Raw genomic sequence first — 18,616 nt, 5'->3', positions numbered from 1 at the left:
TCTCTCTGTCCCTCCTTCTCACTCTCTCTCTCTGTAGGCATACCTGTGCAGTAGCAGATGGACAGGATCTGAGTTAATCGTCCAAACTCTGAACTGAAAATGCACACACACACGCATGCCAACATGTCCACTTGTTTCTCACCGATGTACAGGAGTATCTAGATTACCAATGGATGGATTAGTCTACTTTTGTTCAAAGCTCGTACATCAACAAACAGAGTTTAGCAATACATCCGTCTACCCTCTCTCACTCTTTCGCTCACTCTCTCTCTCTCTTTCTATCTCTCTTTCACTCACACAAATTCTCCAACCCCCTCCACTCTCCCCATTCTCTATTATTTTCATTCTCCCCATTCACTCAAGCTTTCACTCTTTCATTTTTCTCTCTCTCTCTCTCTCTCTCTCTCTCTCTCTCTCTCTCTCTCTCTCTCTCTCTCTCTCTCTCTCTCTCTCTCTCTCTCTCTCTCTCTCTCTCTCTCTCTCTCTCTCTCTCTCTCTCTCTCTCTCTCTCTCTCTCTCTCTCCATCACTCACTCCATCACCTCTCCAGCCATTTTTGCAGATCCACTGCATGTTCTACATTCCCTTCATTCCCTTCCCACAGAGAACTGTTCCAAGTTCCAAAAGAGAGAGTGTGTGTGTGTGTGTGTGTGTGTGTGTGTTGTTGCGGTACAGTAAATACACTGCCAACATTAGTAAGTTGGTTCCCCTTCCTGTGTATACTGTGTATACTGTAGGTGTTTGAGAGGCTTTTATTTGGCATGCTTGCCAGTTGAAATCTATTTCTAATCCTGAAGTATTTACAACAATTTCAATCAGATTTAATTCCACTCCCCAATTAATTAACATAATTCAAACACTTATTCTCCAATAACTTTTATTTTCAGGTTTGTTTTCTCCTACTATGGCTAGTGTAAACCAGATTAGTTAAAAGTCTGGATTGCTGTTTAGTCTTTTTGTATAATATTTAATAGGATTATAGTATGGTTTCTCAACTGAAGTGCTTAATACTGCAACCTGCCTGGATATACAATTTGGCACGTACACATGTCCTTACCCATGCAGGCGTAGAAACACACACGTGCGTGTGCACACACACACACACACTCGTGCACTCTCACCCACCAATACCCCTCACACCCCGCCCCCCTCCAAACACACACACACACATTGTGACTCACCTCTGCAGAGGTATTCTGACTGTTGATGGTGTGTTCGCTGCCCCCAGCCCCCGGGGCTCCATTGCCCCAGTGCAGGTGCATCTGGACGGCCGTGAACTGCCAGGGCAGCCCCTCTACACCCATCCAGTCTGGGAGAGGAACCATCACTGTGAGGGAGGGAAAGCATGGTTGCTGTAGTTACCTGTATGTCTGTTGTTAGTGATGAAGTCAGTATGCTTGCTGTAGTTACCTGTATGTCTGTTGTTAGTCATGGAGTCAGCATGGTTGCTGTAGTTACATGTATGTCTGTTGTTAGTCATGGAGTCAGTATGCTTGCTGTAGTTACCTTTATGTATGTTGTTAGTAATGGAGTCAGCATGGTTGCTGTAGTTACATGTATGTCTGTTGTTAGTCATGGAGTCAGCATGGTTGCAGTAGTTACAAATATGTCTGTTGTTAGTCATGGAGTCAGTATGCTTGCTGTAGTTACCTGTATGTATGTTGTTAGTAATGGAGTCAGCATGGTTGCTGTAGTTACATGTATGTTGTTAGTGATGGTGTCAGCATGGTTGCTGTAGTTACCTGTATGTTGTTAGTGATGGAGTCAGCATGGTTGCTGTAGTTACCTGTATGTTGTTAGTGATGGCGTCAGCATGGTTTCTGTAGTTACCTGTATGTATGTTGTTAGTGATGGAGTCAGCATGGTTGCTGTAGTTACCTGTATGTCTGTTGTTAGTGATGGAGTCAGCATGGTTGCTGTAGTTACTTGTATGTATGTTGTTAGTGATGGAGTCAGCATGGTTGCTGTAGTTCCCTGTATGTTGTTAGTGATGGAGTCAGCATGATTGCTGTAGTTACCTTTATGTTGTTGTTAGTGATGGAGTCAGTATGCTTGCTGCAGTTACCTGTATGTATGTTGTTAGTGATGGAGTAAGCATGGTTGCTATAGTTACCTGTATGTTGTTAGTGATGGTGTCAGAATGTTTGCTGTAGTTACCTGTATGTCTGTTGTTAGTGATGGAGTCAGCATGGTTGCTGTAGTTACCTGTATGTCTGTTGTTAGTGATGGAGTCAGCATGGTTGTTGTAGTTACCTGTATGTTGTTAGTGATGGAGTCAGCATGGTTTCTGCAGTTACCTATATGTATGTTGTTAGTGATGGAGTCAGCATGGTTGCTGTAGTTACATGAATGTCTGCTGTTAGTGATGGAGTCAGCATGGTTGCTGTAGTTACCTGTATGTCTGTTGTTAGTGATGGAGTCAGCATGGTTGCTGTAGTTACCTGTTTGTTGTTAGTGGTGTTGTCATCATGTTTGCTGTAGTTACCTGTATGTCTGTTGTTAGTGATGGAGTCAGCATGGTTGCTGTAGTTAACTGTATGTCTGATGTTAGTGATGGAGTCAGCATGGTTGCTGTAGTTCCCTGTATGTTGTTAGTGATGGAGTCAGCATGGTTGCTGTAGTTACCTGTATGTTGTTAGTGATAGAGTCAGCATGATTACTGTAGTTACCTTTATGTTTGTTGTTAGTGAAGGAGTCAGTATGCTTGCTGCAGTTACCTGTATGTCTGTTGTTAGTGATGGAGTAAGCATGGTTGCTATAGTTACCTGTATGTTGTTAGTGATGGTGTCAGAATGTTTGCTGTACTTACCTGTATGTCTGTTGTTAGTGATGGAGTCAGCATGGTTGCTGTAGTTACCTGTATGTATGTTGTTAGTGATGGAGTCAGCATGGTTGCTGTAGTTCCCTGTATGTTGTTAGTGATGGAGTCAGCATGGTTGCTGTAGTTACCTGTCTGTTGTTAGTGATGGAGTCAGCATGGTTGCTGTAGTTACCTGTATGTTGTTAGTGATGGCGTCAGCATGGTTTCAGTAGTCACCTATATGTATGTTGTTAGTGATGGAGTCAGCATGGTTGCTGTAGTTACCTGAATGTCTGCTGTTAGTGATGGAGTCAGCATGGTTGCTGTAGTTACCTGTATGTCTGTTGTTAGTGATGGAGTCAGCATGGTTGCTGTAGTTACCTGTATGTTGTTAGTGATTGTGTCATCATGTTTGCTGTAGTTACCTGTATGTCTGTTGTTAGTGATGGAGTCAGCATGGTTGCTGTAGTTAACTGTATGTCTGATGTTAGTGATGGAGTCAGCATGGTTGCTGTAGTTCCCTGTATGTTGTTAGTGATGGAGTCAGCATGGTTGATGTAGTTACCTGTCTGTTGTTAGTGATGGAGTCAGCATGGTTGCTGTAGTTACCTGTATGTTGTTAGTGATGGAGTCAGCATGGTTGCTGTAGTTACATGTCTGTTGTTAGTGATGGAGTCAGCATGGTTGCTGTAGTTACCTGTATGTTGTTAGTGATGACGTCAGCATGGTTTCTGTAGTTACCTGTATGTATGTTGTTAGTGATGGAGTGAGCATGGTTGCTGTAGTTACCTGCATGTCTGTTTTTAGTGATGGAGTCAGCCTGGTTGCTGTAGTTACCTGTATGTATGTTGTTAGTCATGGAGTCAGCATGGTTGCTGTAGTTACCTGTATGTATGTTGTTAGTGATGGAGTCAGTATGCTTGCTGTAGTTACCTGTATGTATGTTGTTAGTGATGGAATCAGCATGGTTGCTGTAGTTACCTGTATGTCTGTTGTTAGTGATGGAGTCAGCATGGTTGCTGTAGTTCCCTGTATGTTGTTAGTGATGGAGTCAGCATGGTTGCTGTAGTTACCTGTGTGTATTTTGCTAGTGATGGAGTCAGCATGGTTGCTGTAGTTACCTGTATGTCTGTTTTTAGTGATGGAGTCAGCATGGTTGCTGTAGTTACCTGTCTGTCTGTTGTTAGTGATGGAGTCAGCATGGTTGCTGTAGTTACCTGTATGTTGTTAGTGATGTAGTCAGCATGGGTGCTGTAGTTATCTGTATGTCTGGTGTTAGTGATGGAGTCAGTATGCTTGCTGTAGTTACCTGTATGTATGTTGTTAGAAATGGAGTCAGCATGGTTGCTGTAGTTACATGTATGTCTGTTGTTAGTCATGGAGGCAGCATGGTTGCAGTAGTTACCTGTATGTCTGTTGTTAGTAAAGGAGTCAGCATGGTTGCTGTAGTTACCTGTATGTCTGTTGTTAGTCATGGAGTCAGCATGGTTGCAGTAGTTACAAATATGTCTGTTGTTAGTCATGGAGTCAGCATGATTGCTGTAGTTACCTTTATGTTTGTTGTTAGTGATGGAGTCAGTATGCTTGCTGCAGTTACCTGTATGTAAGTTGTTAGTGATGGAGTCAGCGTGGTTGCTGTAGTTACCTGTATGTTGTTAGTGATGGTGTCAGCATGGTTTCTGTAGTTACCTATATGTATGTTGTTAGTGATGGAGTCAGCATGGTTGCTGTAGTTCCCTGTATGTTGTTAGTGATGGAGTCAGCATGGTTGCTGTAGTTACCTGTGTGTATGTTGCTAGTGATGGAGTCAGCATGGTTGCTGTAGTTACCTGTATGTCTGTTGTTAGTGATGGAGTCAGCATGGTTGCTGTAGTTACCTTTATGTATGTTGTTAGTGATGGAGTCAGCATGGTTCCTGTAGTTACGTGTATGTTGTTAGTGATGGAGTCAGCATGGTTGCTGTAGTTACCTGTCTGTCTGTTGTTAGTGATGGAGACAGCATGGTTGCTGTAGTTACCTGTATGTTGTTAGTGATGGAGTCAGCATGGTTGCTGTAGTTACCTGTATGTCTGTTGTTAGTGATGGCATCAGCATGGTTGCTGTAGTTACCTGTATGTCTGTTGTTAGTGATGGAGTCAGCATGGTTGCTGTAGTTCCCTGTATGTTGTTAGTGATGGAGTCAGCATGGTTGCTGTAGTTACCTGTCTGTTTTTAGTGATGGAGTCAACCTGGTTGCTGTAGTTACAAGCATGTATGTTGTTAGTGATGGAGTCAGCATGGTTGCTGTAGTTACCTGTATGTATGTTGTTAGTGATGGAGTCAGTATGCTTGCTGTAGTTACCTGTATGTAAGTTGTTAGTGATGGAATCAACATGGTTGCTGTAGTTACATGTATGTTGTTAGTGATGGAGTCAGCATGGTTGATGTAGTTACCTGTGTGTATGTTGCTAGTGATGGAGTCAGCATGGTTGCTGTAGTTACCTGTATGTCTGTTGTTAGTGATGGAGTCAGCATGGTTGCTGTAGTTACCTTTATGTATGTTGTTAGTGATGGAGTCAGCATGGTTCCTGTAGTTACCTGTATGTTGTTAGTGATGGAGTCAGCATGGTTGCTGTAGTTACCTGTATGTCTGTTGTTAGTGATGGAGTCAGCATGGTTGCTGTAGTTACCTGTATGTTGTTAGTGATGTAGTCAGCATTGTTGCTGTAGTTACCTGTATGTCTGTTGTTAGTGATGGAGTCAGTATGCTTGCTGTAGTTACCTGTATGTATGTTGTTAGTCATGGAGTCAGCATGGTTGCAGTAGTTACAAATATGTCTGTTGTTAGTCATGGAGTCAGTATGCTTGCTGTAGTTACCTGTATGTATGTTGTTAGTAATTGAGTCAGCATGGTTGCTGTAGTTACATGTATGTTGTTAGTGATGGAGTCAGTATGCTTGCTGCAGTTACCTGTATGTCTGTTGTTAGTGATGGAGTAAGCATGGTTGCTATAGTTACCTGTATGTTGTTAGTGATGGAGTCAGCATGGTTGATGTAGTTACCTGTATGTCTGTTGTTAGTGATGGAGTCAGCATGGCTGCTGTAGTTACCTGTATGTCTGTTGTTAGTGATGGAGTCAGCATGGTTGCCGTAGTTCCCTGTATGTTGTTAGTGATGGAGTCAGCATGGTTGCTGTAGTTACCTGTATGTTGTTAGTGATGGAGTCAGCATGGTTGCTGTAGTTACCTGTATGTTGTTAGTGATGGCGTCAGCATGGTTTCAGTAGTTACCTATATGTATGTTGTTAGTGATGGAGTCAGCATGGTTGCTGTAGTTACCTGAATGTCTGCTGTTAGTGATGGAGTCAGCATGGTTGCTGTAGTTACCTGTATGTCTGTTGTTAGTGATGGAGTCAGCATGGTTGCTGTAGTTACCTGTATGTTGTTAGTGATGGTGTCATCATGTTTGCTGTAGTTACCTGTATGTCTGTTGTTAGTGATGGAGTCAGCATGGTTGCTGTAGTTAACTGTATGTCTGATGTTAGTGATGGAGTCAGCATGGTTGATGTAGTTCCCTGTATGTTGTTAGTGATGGAGTCAGCATGGTTGATGTAGTTACCTGTCTGTAGTTAGTGATGGAGTCAGCATGGTTGCTGTAGTTACCTGTATGTTGTTAGTGATGGCGTCAGCATGGTTTCTGTAGTTACCTGTATGTATGTTGTTAGTGATGGAGTGAGCATGGTTGCTGTAGTTACCTGCATGTCTGTTTTTAGTGACGGAGTCAGCCTGGCTGCTGTAGTTACCTGTATGTATGTTGTTAGTGATGGAGTCAGCATGGTTGCTGTAGTTACCTGTATGTATGTTGTTAGTGATGTAGTCAGTATGCTTGCTGTAGTTACCTGTATGTCTGTTGTTAGTGATGGAATCAGCATGGTTGCTGTGGTTACCTGTATGTTGTTAGTGATGGTGTCAGCATGGTTGCTGTAGTTACCTGTATGTATGTTGTTAGTGATGGAGTCAGCATGGTTGCTGTAGTTCCCTGTATGTTGTTAGTGATGGAGTCAGCATGGTTGCTGTAGTTACCTGTATGTCTGTTGTTAGTGATGGAGTCAGCATGGTTGCTGTAGTTCCCTGTATGTTGTTAGTGATGGAGTCAGCATGGTTGCTGTAGTTACCTGTATGTATGTTGTTAGTGATGGAGTCAGCATGGTTGCCGTAGTTCCCTGTATGTTGTTAGTGATGGAGTCAGCATGGTTGATGTAGTTACATGTCTGTTGTTAGTGATGGAGTCAGCATGGTTGCTGTAGTTACCTGTATGTTGTTAGTGATGGCGTCATCATGGTTTCAGTAGTTACCTATATGTATGTTGTTAGTGATGGAGTCAGCATGGTTCCTGTAGTTACCTGTATGTTGTTAGTGATGGCGTCATCATGGTTTCAGTAGTTACCTATATGTATGTTGTTAGTGATGGAGTCAGCATGGTTGCTGTAGTTACCAGAATGTCTGCTGTTAGTGATGGAGTCAGCATGGTTGCTGTAGTTAACTGTATGTCTGTTGTTAGTGATGGAGTCAGCATGGTTGCTGTAGTTACCTGTATGTTGTTAGTGATGGTGTCATCATGTTTGCTGTAGTTACCTGTATGTCTGTTGTTAGTGATGGAGTCAGCATGGTTGCTGTAGTTAACTGTATGTCTGATGTTAGTGATGGAGTCAGCATGGTTGCTGTAGTTCCCTGTATGTTGTTAGTGATGGAGTCAGCATGGTTGATGTAGTTACCTGTATGTTGTTAGTGATGGAGTCAGCATGGTTGCTGTAGTTACCTGTATGTTGTTAGTGATGGCGTCAGCATGGTTTCTGTAGTTACCTGTATGTATGTTGTTAGTGATGGCGTCAGCATGGTTTCTGTAGTTACCTGTATGTATGTTGTTAGTGATGGAGTCAGTATGCTTGCTGTAGTTACCTGTATGTAAGTTGTTAGTGATGGAATCAACATGGTTGCTGTAGTTACATGTATGTTGTTAGTGATGGAGTCAGCATGGTTGATGTAGTTACCTGTGTGTATGTTGCTAGTGATGGAGTCAGCATGGTTGCTGTAGTTACCTGTATGTCTGTTGTTAGTGATGGAGTCAGCATGGTTGCTGTAGTTACCTTTATGTATGTTGTTAGTGATGGAGTCAGCATGGTTCCTGTAGTTACCTGTATGTTGTTAGTGATGGAGTCAGCATGGTTGCTGTAGTTACCTGTATGTCTGTTGTTAGTGATGGAGTCAGCATGGTTGCTGTAGTTACCTGTATGTTGTTAGTGATGTAGTCAGCATTGTTGCTGTAGTTACCTGTATGTCTGTTGTTAGTGATGGAGTCAGTATGCTTGCTGTAGTTACCTGTATGTATGTTGTTAGTAATGGAGTCAGCATGGTTGCTGTAGTTACATGTATGTATGTTGTTAGTCATGGAGTCAGCATGGTTGCAGTAGTTACAAATATGTCTGTTGTTAGTCATGGAGTCAGTATGCTTGCTGTAGTTACCTGTATGTATGTTGTTAGTAATTGAGTCAGCATGGTTGCTGTAGTTACATGTATGTAGTTAGTGATGGAGTCAGTATGCTTGCTGCAGTTACCTGTATGTCTGTTGTTAGTGATGGAGTAAGCATGGTTGCTATAGTTACCTGTATGTTGTTAGTGATGGAGTCAGCATGGTTGATGTAGTTACCTGTATGTCTGTTGTTAGTGATGGAGTCAGCATGGCTGCTGTAGTTACCTGTATGTCTGTTGTTAGTGATGGAGTCAGCATGGTTGCCGTAGTTCCCTGTATGTTGTTAGTGATGGAGTCAGCATGGTTGCTGTAGTTACCTGTATGTTGTTAGTGATGGAGTCAGCATGGTTGCTGTAGTTACCTGTATGTTGTTAGTGATGGCGTCAGCATGGTTTCAGTAGTTACCTATATGTATGTTGTTAGTGATGGAGTCAGCATGGTTGCTGTAGTTACCTGAATGTCTGCTGTTAGTGATGGAGTCAGCATGGTTGCTGTAGTTACCTGTATGTCTGTTGTTAGTGATGGAGTCAGCATGGTTGCTGTAGTTACCTGTATGTTGTTAGTGATGGTGTCATCATGTTTGCTGTAGTTACCTGTATGTCTGTTGTTAGTGATGGAGTCAGCATGGTTGCTGTAGTTAACTGTATGTCTGATGTTAGTGATGGAGTCAGCATGGTTGATGTAGTTCCCTGTATGTTGTTAGTGATGGAGTCAGCATGGTTGATGTAGTTACCTGTCTGTAGTTAGTGATGGAGTCAGCATGGTTGCTGTAGTTACCTGTATGTTGTTAGTGATGGCGTCAGCATGGTTTCTGTAGTTACCTGTATGTATGTTGTTAGTGATGGAGTGAGCATGGTTGCTGTAGTTACCTGCATGTCTGTTTTTAGTGACGGAGTCAGCCTGGCTGCTGTAGTTACCTGTATGTATGTTGTTAGTGATGGAGTCAGCATGGTTGCTGTAGTTACCTGTATGTATGTTGTTAGTGATGTAGTCAGTATGCTTGCTGTAGTTACCTGTATGTCTGTTGTTAGTGATGGAATCAGCATGGTTGCTGTGGTTACCTGTATGTTGTTAGTGATGGTGTCAGCATGGTTGCTGTAGTTACCTGTATGTATGTTGTTAGTGATGGAGTCAGCATGGTTGCTGTAGTTCCCTGTATGTTGTTAGTGATGGAGTCAGCATGGTTGCTGTAATTACCTGTATGTCTGTTGTTAGTGATGGAGTCAGCATGGTTGCTGTAGTTCCCTGTATGTTGTTAGTGATGGAGTCAGCATGGTTGCTGTAGTTACCTGTATGTATGTTGTTAGTGATGGAGTCAGCATGGTTGCCGTAGTTCCCTGTATGTTGTTAGTGATGGAGTCAGCATGGTTGATGTAGTTACATGTCTGTTGTTAGTGATGGAGTCAGCATGGTTGCTGTAGTTACCTGTATGTTGTTAGTGATGGCGTCATCATGGTTTCAGTAGTTACCTATATGTATGTTGTTAGTGATGGAGTCAGCATGGTTCCTGTAGTTACCTGTATGTTGTTAGTGATGGCGTCATCATGGTTTCAGTAGTTACCTGTATGTATGTTGTTAGTGATGGCGTCAGCATGGTTTCTGTAGTTACCTGTATGTATGTTGTTAGTGATGGAGTCAGTATGCTTGCTGTAGTTACCTGTATGTAAGTTGTTAGTGATGGAATCAACATGGTTGCTGTAGTTACATGTATGTTGTTAGTGATGGAGTCAGCATGGTTGATGTAGTTACCTGTGTGTATGTTGCTAGTGATGGAGTCAGCATGGTTGCTGTAGTTACCTGTATGTCTGTTGTTAGTGATGGAGTCAGCATGGTTGCTGTAGTTACCTTTATGTATGTTGTTAGTGATGGAGTCAGCATGGTTCCTGTAGTTACCTGTATGTTGTTAGTGATGGAGTCAGCATGGTTGCTGTAGTTACCTGTATGTCTGTTGTTAGTGATGGAGTCAGCATGGTTGCTGTAGTTACCTGTATGTTGTTAGTGATGTAGTCAGCATTGTTGCTGTAGTTACCTGTATGTCTGTTGTTAGTGATGGAGTCAGTATGCTTGCTGTAGTTACCTGTATGTATGTTGTTAGTAATGGAGTCAGCATGGTTGCTGTAGTTACATGTATGTATGTTGTTAGTCATGGAGTCAGCATGGTTGCAGTAGTTACAAATATGTCTGTTGTTAGTCATGGAGTCAGTATGCTTGCTGTAGTTACCTGTATGTATGTTGTTAGTAATTGAGTCAGCATGGTTGCTGTAGTTACATGTATGTTGTTAGTGATGGAGTCAGTATGCTTGCTGCAGTTACCTGTATGTCTGTTGTTAGTGATGGAGTAAGCATGGTTGCTATAGTTACCTGTATGTTGTTAGTGATGGAGTCAGCATGGTTGATGTAGTTACCTGTATGTCTGTTGTTAGTGATGGAGTCAGCATGGCTGCTGTAGTTACCTGTATGTCTGTTGTTAGTGATGGAGTCAGCATGGTTGCCGTAGTTCCCTGTATGTTGTTAGTGATGGAGTCAGCATGGTTGCTGTAGTTACCTGTATGTTGTTAGTGATGGAGTCAGCATGGTTGCTGTAGTTACCTGTATGTTGTTAGTGATGGCGTCAGCATGGTTTCAGTAGTTACCTATATGTATGTTGTTAGTGATGGAGTCAGCATGGTTGCTGTAGTTACCTGAATGTCTGCTGTTAGTGATGGAGTCAGCATGGTTGCTGTAGTTACCTGTATGTCTGTTGTTAGTGATGGAGTCAGCATGGTTGCTGTAGTTACCTGTATGTTGTTAGTGATGGTGTCATCATGTTTGCTGTAGTTACCTGTATGTCTGTTGTTAGTGATGGAGTCAGCATGGTTGCTGTAGTTAACTGTATGTCTGATGTTAGTGATGGAGTCAGCATGGTTGATGTAGTTCCCTGTATGTTGTTAGTGATGGAGTCAGCATGGTTGATGTAGTTACCTGTCTGTAGTTAGTGATGGAGTCAGCATGGTTGCTGTAGTTACCTGTATGTTGTTAGTGATGGCGTCAGCATGGTTTCTGTAGTTACCTGTATGTATGTTGTTAGTGATGGAGTGAGCATGGTTGCTGTAGTTACCTGCATGTCTGTTTTTAGTGACGGAGTCAGCCTGGCTGCTGTAGTTACCTGTATGTATGTTGTTAGTGATGGAGTCAGCATGGTTGCTGTAGTTACCTGTATGTATGTTGTTAGTGATGTAGTCAGTATGCTTGCTGTAGTTACCTGTATGTCTGTTGTTAGTGATGGAATCAGCATGGTTGCTGTGGTTACCTGTATGTTGTTAGTGATGGTGTCAGCATGGTTGCTGTAGTTCCCTGTATGTTGTTAGTGATGGAGTCAGCATGGTTGATGTAGTTACCTGTCTGTTGTTAGTGATGGAGTCAGCATGGTTGCTGTAGTTACCTGTATGTTGTTAGTGATGGAGTCAGCATGGTTGCTGTAGTTACATGTCTGTTGTTAGTGATGGAGTCAGCATGGTTGCTGTAGTTACCTGTATGTTGTTAGTGATGACGTCAGCATGGTTTCTGTAGTTACCTGTATGTATGTTGTTAGTGATGGAGTGAGCATGGTTGCTGTAGTTACCTGCATGTCTGTTTTTAGTGATGGAGTCAGCCTGGTTGCTGTAGTTACCTGTATGTATGTTGTTAGTCATGGAGTCAGCATGGTTGCTGTAGTTACCTGTATGTATGTTGTTAGTGATGGAGTCAGTATGCTTGCTGTAGTTACCTGTATGTATGTTGTTAGTGATGGAATCAGCATGGTTGCTGTAGTTACCTGTATGTCTGTTGTTAGTGATGGAGTCAGCATGGTTGCTGTAGTTCCCTGTATGTTGTTAGTGATGGAGTCAGCATGGTTGCTGTAGTTACCTGTGTGTATTTTGCTAGTGATGGAGTCAGCATGGTTGCTGTAGTTACCTGTATGTCTGTTTTTAGTGATGGAGTCAGCATGGTTGCTGTAGTTACCTGTCTGTCTGTTGTTAGTGATGGAGTCAGCATGGTTGCTGTAGTTACCTGTATGTTGTTAGTGATGTAGTCAGCATGGGTGCTGTAGTTATCTGTATGTCTGGTGTTAGTGATGGAGTCAGTATGCTTGCTGTAGTTACCTGTATGTATGTTGTTAGAAATGGAGTCAGCATGGTTGCTGTAGTTACATGTATGTCTGTTGTTAGTCATGGAGGCAGCATGGTTGCAGTAGTTACCTGTATGTCTGTTGTTAGTAAAGGAGTCAGCATGGTTGCTGTAGTTACCTGTATGTCTGTTGTTAGTCATGGAGTCAGCATGGTTGCAGTAGTTACAAATATGTCTGTTGTTAGTCATGGAGTCAGCATGATTGCTGTAGTTACCTTTATGTTTGTTGTTAGTGATGGAGTCAGTATGCTTGCTGCAGTTACCTGTATGTAAGTTGTTAGTGATGGAGTCAGCGTGGTTGCTGTAGTTACCTGTATGTTGTTAGTGATGGTGTCAGCATGGTTTCTGTAGTTACCTATATGTATGTTGTTAGTGATGGAGTCAGCATGGTTGCTGTAGTTCCCTGTATGTTGTTAGTGATGGAGTCAGCATGGTTGCTGTAGTTACCTGTGTGTATGTTGCTAGTGATGGAGTCAGCATGGTTGCTGTAGTTACCTGTATGTCTGTTGTTAGTGATGGAGTCAGCATGGTTGCTGTAGTTACCTTTATGTATGTTGTTAGTGATGGAGTCAGCATGGTTCCTGTAGTTACGTGTATGTTGTTAGTGATGGAGTCAGCATGGTTGCTGTAGTTACCTGTCTGTCTGTTGTTAGTGATGGAGACAGCATGGTTGCTGTAGTTACCTGTATGTTGTTAGTGATGGAGTCAGCATGGTTGCTGTAGTTACCTGTATGTCTGTTGTTAGTGATGGCATCAGCATGGTTGCTGTAGTTACCTGTATGTCTGTTGTTAGTGATGGAGTCAGCATGGTTGCTGTAGTTCCCTGTATGTTGTTAGTGATGGAGTCAGCATGGTTGCTGTAGTTACCTGTCTGTTTTTAGTGATGGAGTCAACCTGGTTGCTGTAGTTACAAGCATGTATGTTGTTAGTGATGGAGTCAGCATGGTTGCTGTAGTTACCTGTATGTATGTTGTTAGTGATGGAGTCAGTATGCTTGCTGTAGTTACCTGTATGTAAGTTGTTAGTGATGGAATCAACATGGTTGCTGTAGTTACATGTATGTTGTTAGTGATGGAGTCAGCATGGTTGATGTAGTTACCTGTGTGTATGTTGCTAGTGATGGAGTCAGCATGGTTGCTGTAGTTACCTGTATGTCTGTTGTTAGTGATGGAGTCAGCATGGTTGCTGTAGTTACCTTTATGTATGTTGTTAGTGATGGAGTCAGCATGGTTCCTGTAGTTACCTGTATGTTGTTAGTGATGGAGTCAGCATGGTTGCTGTAGTTACCTGTATGTCTGTTGTTAGTGATGGAGTCAGCATGGTTGCTGTAGTTACCTGTATGTTGTTAGTGATGTAGTCAGCATTGTTGCTGTAGTTACCTGTATGTCTGTTGTTAGTGATGGAGTCAGTATGCTTGCTGTAGTTACCTGTATGTATGTTGTTAGTCATGGAGTCAGCATGGTTGCAGTAGTTACAAATATGTCTGTTGTTAGTCATGGAGTCAGTATGCTTGCTGTAGTTACCTGTATGTATGTTGTTAGTAATTGAGTCAGCATGGTTGCTGTAGTTACATGTATGTTGTTAGTGATGGAGTCAGTATGCTTGCTGCAGTTACCTGTATGTCTGTTGTTAGTGATGGAGTAAGCATGGTTGCTATAGTTACCTGTATGTTGTTAGTGATGGAGTCAGCATGGTTGATGTAGTTACCTGTATGTCTGTTGTTAGTGATGGAGTCAGCATGGCTGCTGTAGTTACCTGTATGTCTGTTGTTAGTGATGGAGTCAGCATGGTTGCCGTAGTTCCCTGTATGTTGTTAGTGATGGAGTCAGCATGGTTGCTGTAGTTACCTGTATGTTGTTAGTGATGGAGTCAGCATGGTTGCTGTAGTTACCTGTATGTTGTTAGTGATGGCGTCAGCATGGTTTCAGTAGTTACCTATATGTATGTTGTTAGTGATGGAGTCAGCATGGTTGCTGTAGTTACCTGAATGTCTGCTGTTAGTGATGGAGTCAGCATGGTTGCTGTAGTTACCTGTATGTCTGTTGTTAGTGATGGAGTCAGCATGGTTGCTGTAGTTACCTGTATGTTGTTAGTGATGGTGTCATCATGTTTGCTGTAGTTACCTGTATGTCTGTTGTTAGTGATGGAGTCAGCATGGTTGCTGTAGTTAACTGTATGTCTGATGTTAGTGATGGAGTCAGCATGGTTGATGTAGTTCCCTGTATGTTGTTAGTGATGGAGTCAGCATGGTTGATGTAGTTACCTGTCTGTAGTTAGTGATGGAGTCAGCATGGTTGCTGTAGTTACCTGTATGTTGTTAGTGATGGCGTCAGCATGGTTTCTGTAGTTACCTGTATGTATGTTGTTAGTGATGGAGTGAGCATGGTTGCTGTAGTTACCTGCATGTCTGTTTTTAGTGACGGAGTCAGCCTGGCTGCTGTAGTTACCTGTATGTATGTTGTTAGTGATGGAGTCAGCATGGTTGCTGTAGTTACCTGTATGTATGTTGTTAGTGATGTAGTCAGTATGCTTGCTGTAGTTACCTGTATGTCTGTTGTTAGTGATGGAATCAGCATGGTTGCTGTGGTTACCTGTATGTTGTTAGTGATGGTGTCAGCATGGTTGCTGTAGTTACCTGTATGTATGTTGTTAGTGATGGAGTCAGCATGGTTGCTGTAGTTCCCTGTATGTTGTTAGTGATGGAGTCAGCATGGTTGCTGTAGTTACCTGTATGTCTGTTGTTAGTGATGGAGTCAGCATGGTTGCTGTAGTTCCCTGTATGTTGTTAGTGATGGAGTCAGCATGGTTGCTGTAGTTACCTGTATGTATGTTGTTAGTGATGGAGTCAGCATGGTTGCCGTAGTTCCCTGTATGTTGTTAGTGATGGAGTCAGCATGGTTGATGTAGTTACATGTCTGTTGTTAGTGATGGAGTCAGCATGGTTGCTGTAGTTACCTGTATGTTGTTAGTGATGGCGTCATCATGGTTTCAGTAGTTACCTATATGTATGTTGTTAGTGATGGAGTCAGCATGGTTCCTGTAGTTACCTGTATGTTGTTAGTGATGGCGTCATCATGGTTTCAGTAGTTACCTATATGTATGTTGTTAGTGATGGAGTCAGCATGGTTGCTGTAGTTACCAGAATGTCTGCTGTTAGTGATGGAGTCAGCATGGTTGCTGTAGTTAACTGTATGTCTGTTGTTAGTGATGGAGTCAGCATGGTTGCTGTAGTTACCTGTATGTTGTTAGTGATGGTGTCATCATGTTTGCTGTAGTTACCTGTATGTCTGTTGTTAGTGATGGAGTCAGCATGGTTGCTGTAGTTAACTGTATGTCTGATGTTAGTGATGGAGTCAGCATGGTTGCTGTAGTTCCCTGTATGTTGTTAGTGATGGAGTCAGCATGGTTGATGTAGTTACCTGTATGTTGTTAGTGATGGAGTCAGCATGGTTGCTGTAGTTACCTGTATGTTGTTAGTGATGGCGTCAGCATGGTTTCTGTAGTTACCTGTATGTATGTTGTTAGTGATGGCGTCAGCATGGTTTCTGTAGTTACCTGTATGTATGTTGTTAGTGATGGAGTCAGTATGCTTGCTGTAGTTACCTGTATGTAAGTTGTTAGTGATGGAATCAACATGGTTGCTGTAGTTACATGTATGTTGTTAGTGATGGAGTCAGCATGGTTGATGTAGTTACCTGTGTGTATGTTGCTAGTGATGGAGTCAGCATGGTTGCTGTAGTTACCTGTATGTCTGTTGTTAGTGATGGAGTCAGCATGGTTGCTGTAGTTACCTTTATGTATGTTGTTAGTGATGGAGTCAGCATGGTTCCTGTAGTTACCTGTATGTTGTTAGTGATGGAGTCAGCATGGTTGCTGTAGTTACCTGTATGTCTGTTGTTAGTGATGGAGTCAGCATGGTTGCTGTAGTTACCTGTATGTTGTTAGTGATGTAGTCAGCATTGTTGCTGTAGTTACCTGTATGTCTGTTGTTAGTGATGGAGTCAGTATGCTTGCTGTAGTTACCTGTATGTATGTTGTTAGTAATGGAGTCAGCATGGTTGCTGTAGTTACATGTATGTATGTTGTTAGTCATGGAGTCAGCATGGTTGCAGTAGTTACAAATATGTCTGTTGTTAGTCATGGAGTCAGTATGCTTGCTGTAGTTACCTGTATGTATGTTGTTAGTAATTGAGTCAGCATGGTTGCTGTAGTTACATGTATGTAGTTAGTGATGGAGTCAGTATGCTTGCTGCAGTTACCTGTATGTCTGTTGTTAGTGATGGAGTAAGCATGGTTGCTATAGTTACCTGTATGTTGTTAGTGATGGAGTCAGCATGGTTGATGTAGTTACCTGTATGTCTGTTGTTAGTGATGGAGTCAGCATGGCTGCTGTAGTTACCTGTATGTCTGTTGTTAGTGATGGAGTCAGCATGGTTGCCGTAGTTCCCTGTATGTTGTTAGTGATGGAGTCAGCATGGTTGCTGTAGTTACCTGTATGTTGTTAGTGATGGAGTCAGCATGGTTGCTGTAGTTACCTGTATGTTGTTAGTGATGGCGTCAGCATGGTTTCAGTAGTTACCTATATGTATGTTGTTAGTGATGGAGTCAGCATGGTTGCTGTAGTTACCTGAATGTCTGCTGTTAGTGATGGAGTCAGCATGGTTGCTGTAGTTACCTGTATGTCTGTTGTTAGTGATGGAGTCAGCATGGTTGCTGTAGTTACCTGTATGTTGTTAGTGATGGTGTCATCATGTTTGCTGTAGTTACCTGTATGTCTGTTGTTAGTGATGGAGTCAGCATGGTTGCTGTAGTTAACTGTATGTCTGATGTTAGTGATGGAGTCAGCATGGTTGATGTAGTTCCCTGTATGTTGTTAGTGATGGAGTCAGCATGGTTGATGTAGTTACCTGTCTGTAGTTAGTGATGGAGTCAGCATGGTTGCTGTAGTTACCTGTATGTTGTTAGTGATGGCGTCAGCATGGTTTCTGTAGTTACCTGTATGTATGTTGTTAGTGATGGAGTGAGCATGGTTGCTGTAGTTACCTGCATGTCTGTTTTTAGTGACGGAGTCAGCCTGGCTGCTGTAGTTACCTGTATGTATGTTGTTAGTGATGGAGTCAGCATGGTTGCTGTAGTTACCTGTATGTATGTTGTTAGTGATGTAGTCAGTATGCTTGCTGTAGTTACCTGTATGTCTGTTGTTAGTGATGGAATCAGCATGGTTGCTGTGGTTACCTGTATGTTGTTAGTGATGGTGTCAGCATGGTTGCTGTAGTTACCTGTATGTATGTTGTTAGTGATGGAGTCAGCATGGTTGCTGTAGTTCCCTGTATGTTGTTAGTGATGGAGTCAGCATGGTTGCTGTAATTACCTGTATGTCTGTTGTTAGTGATGGAGTCAGCATGGTTGCTGTAGTTCCCTGTATGTTGTTAGTGATGGAGTCAGCATGGTTGCTGTAGTTACCTGTATGTATGTTGTTAGTGATGGAGTCAGCATGGTTGCCGTAGTTCCCTGTATGTTGTTAGTGATGGAGTCAGCATGGTTGATGTAGTTACATGTCTGTTGTTAGTGATGGAGTCAGCATGGTTGCTGTAGTTACCTGTATGTTGTTAGTGATGGCGTCATCATGGTTTCAGTAGTTACCTATATGTATGTTGTTAGTGATGGAGTCAGCATGGTTCCTGTAGTTACCTGTATGTTGTTAGTGATGGCGTCATCATGGTTTCAGTAGTTACCTGTATGTATGTTGTTAGTGATGGCGTCAGCATGGTTTCTGTAGTTACCTGTATGTATGTTGTTAGTGATGGAGTCAGTATGCTTGCTGTAGTTACCTGTATGTAAGTTGTTAGTGATGGAATCAACATGGTTGCTGTAGTTACATGTATGTTGTTAGTGATGGAGTCAGCATGGTTGATGTAGTTACCTGTGTGTATGTTGCTAGTGATGGAGTCAGCATGGTTGCTGTAGTTACCTGTATGTCTGTTGTTAGTGATGGAGTCAGCATGGTTGCTGTAGTTACCTTTATGTATGTTGTTAGTGATGGAGTCAGCATGGTTCCTGTAGTTACCTGTATGTTGTTAGTGATGGAGTCAGCATGGTTGCTGTAGTTACCTGTATGTCTGTTGTTAGTGATGGAGTCAGCATGGTTGCTGTAGTTACCTGT

The 18,616-nt window shown here is 42.4% G+C and overlaps 1 protein-coding gene across 1 annotated transcript in view; it reads right to left on the bottom strand.

The window, feature by feature from the left end:
* Positions 1-18,616, bottom strand: part of LOC311140275 (carbonic anhydrase 14-like) — a gene marked incomplete at both ends in the record, with an annotated part of 42,664 nt that overhangs the window by 8,481 nt on the left and 15,567 nt on the right. The window contains one exon of the mRNA XM_084175254.1: positions 1,181-1,326. Within this exon, the coding sequence (XP_084031380.1) occupies positions 1,181-1,326 (146 nt within the window). The remainder of the gene's footprint in view (positions 1-1,180; positions 1,327-18,616) is intronic.

Source organism: Coregonus lavaretus (assembly GCF_964263955.1).
Source record: "Coregonus lavaretus genome assembly, chromosome: 13".
NCBI classification, from domain to species: Eukaryota; Metazoa; Chordata; class Actinopteri; order Salmoniformes; family Salmonidae; genus Coregonus; species Coregonus lavaretus.
The sequence above is the reverse complement of the archived record's forward strand: the minus strand, read 5'-3'. Positions and strand labels throughout refer to the sequence as shown.